The following is an 8,350-nucleotide window of genomic DNA, read 5'->3' on the forward strand; positions in this document are numbered from 1 at the left end:
GGGGACGGGACGGGGGGGACACAGGATTCAGAGACATTTGGGACATCTAAAAGCAGTCCAACAGAAAACACAAACTTTACTCAACTATAAAACAAACTTGGGACTACCTGCAGCTCAAAGAACCGCAGGAGGGACATTGCACCCAAAGCTGGCATCAAAGAAGCCTGAACATCGGGTAAAACACAGACAATGTATCACTAAAGGACCAGGTAGCAGCCTTGCAAATCTTTTGATTGATCCCAAAAAGCACTCACAGATCTAGTAGAGTGTGCCCTGACAGGAACGGATGTAACCCAATCCCAAAAGACCATAAACTTGAATGATGATTTACCCGAGTCAGTGAGAAATGGTGCAACGAGAAGCTGCTTCCCCTTTATGGTAACCATCAGGGATGACATCCAGACAATGAAGACTGGGGCCAGACAGAGGGACAAACACAATGTTCTGGTTAGGGTGAAAGACTGAAACCACCTTTGGAAGGAAGGAGGCTTTAATACCAACATGTCATTCTGTAACACCAGAAACGGTTCTTCAACAGAAGGTCATCCACATAGCCCACAATGTGGTTTCCCTGAGTGCTTAACAAGGCAAGCACAGGGACTAGAATCTTGGTGAAAACATGTTGTGTGGAACAGACTGAATGGCAGGGCTACGAACTGGAAGAGCTAAGGCCCCACAGCAAAGGGAATCACCGATGTTCTGTAAAAATAGTAACTTGCAAGTATGTGCCAATGTCTAGATTCCAGAAAGTCTCCCTGATAAAGGAAGTCTATGGCAGACGTGGTGGATTAAAAAAAAAAAAATGTTTTGTGACCAAATAAAGATGTTCAGTGCTTTGGGATAAAAGATGGGGTGAAAAACCTCCTTATGATTTTGGAAATGTAAAAAGGTTTGAGTAAAATCCCTAAAACAGGATTTTCTGGAGCAGGGTGCTATTGCCCCAGTTCCTAAGGCTGCATGGAGGTATGCTTATCTGACCAGTGACAATGGAAGGTTGACAGCCATGGAGGGGTTTGGGAGCAGAACTCTAGCTTGTAGCCCCTTGAAACCACCTCCCATACCCAAGCATCTGAGATGCTGACTGCCCAATGTCTGCAAAGGCAGATGTTTCCCCCATTTTGTAAAGTGGGTGCACTTATTCAAGCTGAAGAGGATTTGTCTGCCAGTTTAGGGGATTTAGGGGCACAGGGTTTCTGGTGAAATTGGGCTCCTGGCTTAACGTTTGCCTAAGACACTGGAGACAGAGTAATGAAAAGGAACTCTTTTTTGCCTTAACCCCTTCGTGACTGACGACATACAGTGTACGTCGCCAGCATCGGGGCTGTTTAAACAGACTCCCGGCGACTTTTGCCGCCGGAACTCTGTTTAAACTTGTAGAGCCGACTGTCGGAGCATGCAAAGCCGTGTCGAGCAAAGCATGCAGTGTGTGTGAGCTGAGTGCGGCCAGATGAAAGACTATCTTCAGCCAATCGGCTCGCGCGTCACAACCAAATGGACTTTGCATTGTGACGTGCAGGTTTATACTATGCGAGCCCTCGCAAGCTGATGCGCCACAATGAAAATGACACAACAAACTGCACGAGAAGGTCCGTGCACCACCACTCCACGCTGCTTCACGTGCAGTGTGTCACAGGCTTCAGTGGGGGGATGAATCTTCTCAGCATGAGGCACAAGCGTCTTTTTTTGGGTTACACGAGTACTTTTACCTCCAGTAACAGCCTTAATCATTAAAGGCATGCATAGCAAACGCTTTTTAAAATGCTTGTTTTGGTGCCCAACATTTCAACCAAAGGGTTCTCCCAAAAGCCCGTGCAACCCTCTTGAGACACTGGAGACATCAGGCTGACACCCTGCAGCAACACAGAGTATGTAGCTTCATATTATTCTGCATTACTATATAATGTATTGCCAGAATTTGCTGTCCTCTATAGCGAGTGGTACTCTGCATTGCTGTATAAATGTATCACTGGGATTTGTAGTCCCTCTACAGCTTGAAGTCAGTGGCAGAACTACCAGGGTCGCAGCTGCAACCGGGCCCTGGCGCTCCTCCACTATCCTAAAATCATTAATATGTATTGTTTTAGAAAAACTGCCATGACACAAAAAAAAGTATTGATAATTAGTAGGGATGCACAGATACTTTTCGAGTACCAGTGTCGATACTTGGCATTTTTTAATGAGAACTACCAGGGCTGCCGCTGGGACCTGGCTCTGGTGCTCCACCACTGTCCTGAAATCATTAGTCTGTATTGTTTTAGAAAAACTGTCACATGACAATAAACAAAAATGTATCAGTACCTGTATCTGAAAATACTTGGACAAGTATCAGTACTCGTAAAACTGGTATCCGTGCATCCCTTTATTTATAAAAACAAAATCATACATTAAAACAGAGATGTACAAATCCCAGGAGCTCCGTGTGCTCCTTACAAATAATTTTTTCCTAGTCTAGTCTTGGAGCGCAAAAGTATCGGTACATGTACTCGTACCGAGTACTGTACTTGGTATCTGTGCAACCCTAATAAATGGTATCAGCAAATATTTGGGGAAAAGTATCGTTACTCGTACTCGGTCTGGAAAAAATGGTGTCGGTGCATCCCTACAAATAAGGGTTCCCCTGGGGAAGGGGTAGAGGTATGCCTGTGTCTTCTGCAGTCAGAATCAGCAATTAAATACAATTTGACAAAATCCTTCTCAACTAACTGTGGCAAAATCTTCCCAGTTTAAACCAGAGGAAGGGGCCACACTGGACGGAGGAAAGGAGAACTCCAAGGGATAAAGGACTCAGTCATTCCACGCGGTCAGTGCCAGGTCCTTGGCAGGGAACACTGCAGGCTGCCCCAGAACTGTTAGCAGAGCATGACAAGAGCCAGAAAGACTTGATGCAGCAGGACTGTCCACCATGCGTTTGTGATCGGACACAAAGCCAGCAAATTAGAACATTTTAGCTCCAATAAAAAAAAGGTAAAAACCTTGAGCAATTGCAAACTAACTGCTGGGAGTAGGAAAGGTTAAAATGGAGAAAAATGTAACCAAGTCACTGTAGGTGGCTGAAAGGACTAACCAAGGTGAAACTGCATGTCCCTTGCAATAAGGAGCAATGGCGGTAAGGTACAGAAACAGAGCGTGGATGCATGACACTCCAGACAGTTATGCAGCGCTCAATTCCTCTGTGTTTATTAGTGGCACCCAATGGTTGTAATAAACAAAGTAGCCCCTGGTGCATACAGCTAGTCAAAGAAGTATGAACACACAGGTCTGGAAAGCGCCACAAGCAGAGCCCAGTGCCCCCAGATCAAGTTCCAGGCAGAACGCACAATCATCCAGTCCAGCGGGGTCCAGGTAAGGCCTCCAAAGCTATTGTCGAGGATGTGTCAATCTGGATAGCTGCAGAAAGAGACCAGCTCAAGCAGCATGTGAATAAGTCTTGATTGAAAACAATAAATAATTACATTTAAACATTATGCAGTAGAGATTACATATATCCTAGGACACTAGCAAAAAAAACTGAGGCATGCTGGGAGTGGAGAGGGATTATAACAGGCTGGTCACTTTTTTTTGTGCTTGCCAATGTCCAAATCCTCTGTAAAAAAATGTGCTTCCAGCACAACAACTAGTGTGAACAAAGGTTTATAATTTACACAACAAAACATCTTAAACCCCAGCTTTGCTTACTCCCCCAAGGTAATTGTAAGAATTTTAGCAAATTATATTTTAGATTATCACCACCTTCTGTTCTGGAGGTATTACAAACAGGGACAAATTATTCCCTATGGACTGGTTAAAGCTTTCAGAACAGAACGGACAAGATGGTATTAATAAGGCTCTACAAAGATTGACCTCCTAGCAGACACCTTTTAATGCTGGAAGCACATTTTCTGTAGCTCCTGGTTAGATGGCACTAAGGAACTTACCAGGTTCTCATTTGCCTTTACAGTACACAGTGCAGGGGCACAAAACAGAGTTACAAAGAAAACATGTTCCTTAAGATGTCCTGACCCCAGAACAATTACACCTTCTAACACCTGAACTCTAAAACATATCTCCTAAAATGAATCCTTAACTTCACTCACACTTAGAATCTAGGAAACCCCTTGCAATTCACACTTATCTTGTGGCCGAAAGTCTCCATTACCATGTGCAACTAATGAAATAATATTCCTAAACAATGCTGTCCTACACAAGAGTAGTCTAGAGCTGATGTAGTGCACCCAGCATCTAAGCACAGTACTTTAGAAGATTTGCACTCTGCTGAAGTGAACCCTAACTCTCAAGTCTAACCAAAATTGTTATTTTTAAAGTTTTGAACAGTATAGAAGGATTAGAACTTCTGTGTTTTTTACTGCTTTGCAGGGCCCTGTAAAGAGATTTTCTCTCACTTAAGCTGGTCAGTCATTTGTGAACAGTTTAATTTCTGAACACTTAAAAACTTGCTATTTTAAGACCAAGTCAACAGATTTGAAATCACAGAAAGGTAGTACTGTATGTAATGGATATCAGACATATTACCTTGTCTGGTGAACAAAGAGCATCTTAAAGTAGTTGGAAAACGATGCAAGGACCGACTTGTGTGCTTTAAAGTAAACATCACCAATGGCTACTGTGCAGTCACAGAGAAATCCAAATTCTCTCTGGGCATTTAGTTGTTGCAGAAGTATAAGTCCATGATTGGCCAAATCCATCTTGTCTCAGTGAAGCCTGAAAAAACACACAAAGTACAAGAGTTTTATTTGCATAAAAGGTACAATGACTTGATTAGTACATATTAGCAGCGATTGAAGAGTACCAAACACTTACAGACAAAGCAGATAAATGAGAAGTTCATTGTCTGGATAATGAATGGTTTCATACGATTTTGGCTTTGGTCACAGAGCACCTAAAAAACCCCATTGAAATATTGAACTTTTTCTCATTGATATACCAGGGGTGCGTTGCCGTTCACTCAGGGTTCTATGTAAAGTTTTTTGCAGTTTAAAGACAAAGTAATGTGTATTTCACTATAGCACATGTCTTAGGATGCTATTGCAGTTGCATCAAAGTCATTTTGAATAAGAATTCCACTCTTTTATATGCTTGCTCTTCCATATTGTATTATTATCCATATTCTATAAGCCAAACTCCAGATCATTTTTGGTTTTGTTTTAAACAGAGTGCAGGAGAGTCTAAATTTCTGTTTATGACCCTATTGGAAATACATTAAAGCCAGTGACCAAGAAGCAAGGTGGAATACCTGTACTTGGGATGGTAGGTCTGGATAGGTATGCCAGGGCACCAAATTTAGAGAGGAGCGGCGGTCCCCTTCTTCTCTCCTAACTGCCTCATAGGCTAAACGCCTTCAGCACAGAAAATCTTTCCTAATACTTATCACATCTACTTTCATAAGGGTTCTTTTTCCTAGCCCAATTCCCCTTGTCCCAAAAATGTCAAATAGTTAAGTATCCTGGAATCTGGTAGATGAGTCCCTTCATTTGTACTGTAGGATTTCATCAGTACACCTTCTAACAACCCGCCCTGGCTATTTGCCATATGGAGGCTCTTCCCAAGTGTTCCTGTGACGCGCATCCTCAGGTTGCCTGAGGAAACACAAAAGACTGAGGAGCTGGCCAGAAGGCGGGCCTTTTAAAAGGTTATTGGTGACGTGTTTCCTGTGGGATTGGGAGGAGCCTCCATATCTCAAGATGCTGTCCGGGAAGATGTTAGGGGGGGAAAAAAGAATATCTTCCAGAGTTAAAGTGATCCATCTTTGCAAATAAACCACTCAACCATACTGCTGCAGAGTAATCATTTAAAGGGGACATGCCCTATCAAATCTTTGCCCTCCGGTGGGCAACCAAAGGGTGTCTTCAGGGACAAGACTTCCCCAAAATGGACCAGAGCCCTGGACCTGTATAGCACCCTGCAGCAACTGCACCCACTACATAATGCCAAGGTGAGTGAACCAGAGCTCATCCCTAAGCACTGTCTAACACACTAGCAAAAAAATAAGGCAGGCTGGAAAGGGGGGGGGAGACACAGGGCTGTCATACATATACATTATATATATATACAGTATTGCCAGTATCCAATCACCTGAAGGCCCTTTAGGCATTTAACACTCTTGGGAGAGTCAGGTGATGTGTCCTATGCTGTGCGCTGGTTCCTTCCTCTAACCTCTATGTCACTGCAGAACTCACAGTACAGTGATGTAGGGGTTGGAGGAAAGAACGACAGTGCAAGGCAATGCACACAACACTCCCAGAAATGTAGGATGCCAAAGAGGCTTTCCCAGGCTGCAGCGCAGAAACAGAGGTAGGAGAAATGGACTGCTGGGGCGTTAAATATACTCTGCCTTCTATTGCAGGGAAGTGCAGCTTTTACATCTTAAAAACCTGACAGACTCTTTAATTATTAGCACACACAAAACACAACAGAACCTTCAAACATTCCACTAAATATAAAACGATAGTAGTGTATTGTCGCACAGAAGTCAGGAATGAATTCAGTAAACAGTCCGTGATATCATTAGAGCAGGTAGCCATTATTAAGTGATTGGGGGGCTGTGCGGCCACCCCAATAACATCTTATCACAGCACAGAAGCCAGAGATTGAAATGTAAACAGGCTCAAGCCGTGCACTTGTTCTGACCCTTTGCCATGACGCAGACTATACATTGCTGGCTTGTATAACATCCAAATAAGCACACCTACAAAGAAATGTGCACTCACATAGTTACGGTCGTGTAAAAAAGAAAGTACACCCTCTGTGACTTCTTTAAGTATCAAGACATAATAAAAACCATCGGGTCCTTAGCAGGTCTGAGAATTAGGTAGATACAACCTCAGATAAAACAACATATGACATATTACACTGCGTCATTTCTTTTACAAACAAAGCTGAAATGGGGAAGCTATGAGTGAAAAAACTAAGTACACCCTTACCGCCTACACAAGAATTAAGAGGCTAAGTAGCAGCCAGGTGCTGCTAATCGAATTCCCTTCACCAATTGATGATCAGAAAGTCTGACCACCTCTATAAAAGTCAACGTTTTAGCAGTTTGCTGCTCTGAAGTCTTTGGCCTCATTCACACAGTGTAGAGGGGCCATACAGATCCATGCGGCGTCCACGGCCGTATCGGCCATTCCTGGGAAGGAAAGGTGCTGCGTGTGATTGTACGCAGCTGCCGGTTCCTCCCTATGGGAGGATACAGAAGTAAGCTGTTGTATGCACACATCCATTCGGGTGTCCGTACTTGGACGCAGACAGGATAGATCCTGTGTGCGTCCGAGCACGGATATGCAGCTCGGGTGAGCGTATGACAGCATACGGCCGCATCCACCGATAGGGAAGAACAGGCTTCTGCGTACAATCACACGCAGCACTTTGCCTTCCCGGGAATGGCCCAATACAACCGTGCATGCCGCACAGATCCGTACGGCCCAACTCGCTGTGTGAATGAGGCCTAAAAGGTGTGTGTTAACCAAGGAGGCAGGACAGCCACAATAACCTTAGAGAAGCAATAGTTCCTGCTCATCATACATATTGGTGTGACGTAGTGACACAATGGAATTAGAGACCAATCTCTACAGCAGAAGATACACTGGCAGTTTAATGTCTTGTAGATGGGTAAATGCAATGTGCTTTCAGGCGCAATAAGCTTGCAAATGTATTGTGCTTTTTGGTACTTTTAGCTTGCTTCTGACCTGCATTTCACCACCTAAGAAATATCACATTGCTTTCGCTATCCCATTGAGAGAAAAACAGTTCTGATAAGATATAATCTAGTGCAGGGCTCAAAAATTCAAGTCCTGAGCTACTAGCGAGGCCTTAAGAGTCACTAGCCACCAGTTGCCCCACCTAACCCTTACCCGGCCTTAACTCCGCCCCTAAACACACCCTCTTAAATAATCTTATGATAATTCTTATCTTATGATAGTTGCCGCTTGTAAACGGCAGATTAGGAATTCCTGCTGCAGGAAAACACAAGTTTCTGACACAGGAATCTCTAATCACACCTGAAATATACTGTAGGTGTGAATGAGGTCTAATATACATATACATTAAAGGTGTCCATAGACCTTCTGATTATCGTACGATAGTTGTGGGTGATCTCGCCATCGTACGATAAACGGTAGGTGTACGGGCAGCGTGTGATCGCTTCTACTGTAAGGTCGTACAGGAAGACTTTCTTCTTCCAAGCACGCTGGAAAAGCTGCCAAAAATCATACGATTTTTGGCGGGTTGGTGGCGTGGTCGGAAGACGTATGCCGCACGGGCCGGTGTGCGCAAGCGCTCACTGCCCGCTCAGCACTGCAATCATCGGAAGCCCTCCCCTCAGCGGGGAGGGCTTGCGATGATCGCAAGTATGATCTGC

At 44.0% G+C, this 8,350-nt stretch overlaps 1 protein-coding gene across 1 annotated transcript in view; it reads right to left on the reverse strand.

Moving 5' to 3' along the window:
* The window catches only part of ZBTB2 (zinc finger and BTB domain containing 2), a 7,333-nt gene extending 2,637 nt beyond the window's left edge, over positions 1–4,696 (reverse strand). Inside the window, exon 1 of the mRNA XM_018557371.1 lies at positions 4,510–4,696. Coding sequence (XP_018412873.1) covers positions 4,510–4,682 — 173 coding nt within the window. The 5' untranslated portion in view covers positions 4,683–4,696. The remainder of the gene's footprint in view (positions 1–4,509) is intronic.
* Positions 4,697–8,350: the final 3,654 nt, after the last annotated feature.

Source organism: Nanorana parkeri, unplaced genomic scaffold, assembly GCF_000935625.1.
Source record: "Nanorana parkeri isolate BGI_ZX_2015 unplaced genomic scaffold, ASM93562v1 scaffold281, whole genome shotgun sequence".
NCBI classification, from domain to species: Eukaryota; Metazoa; Chordata; class Amphibia; order Anura; family Dicroglossidae; genus Nanorana; species Nanorana parkeri.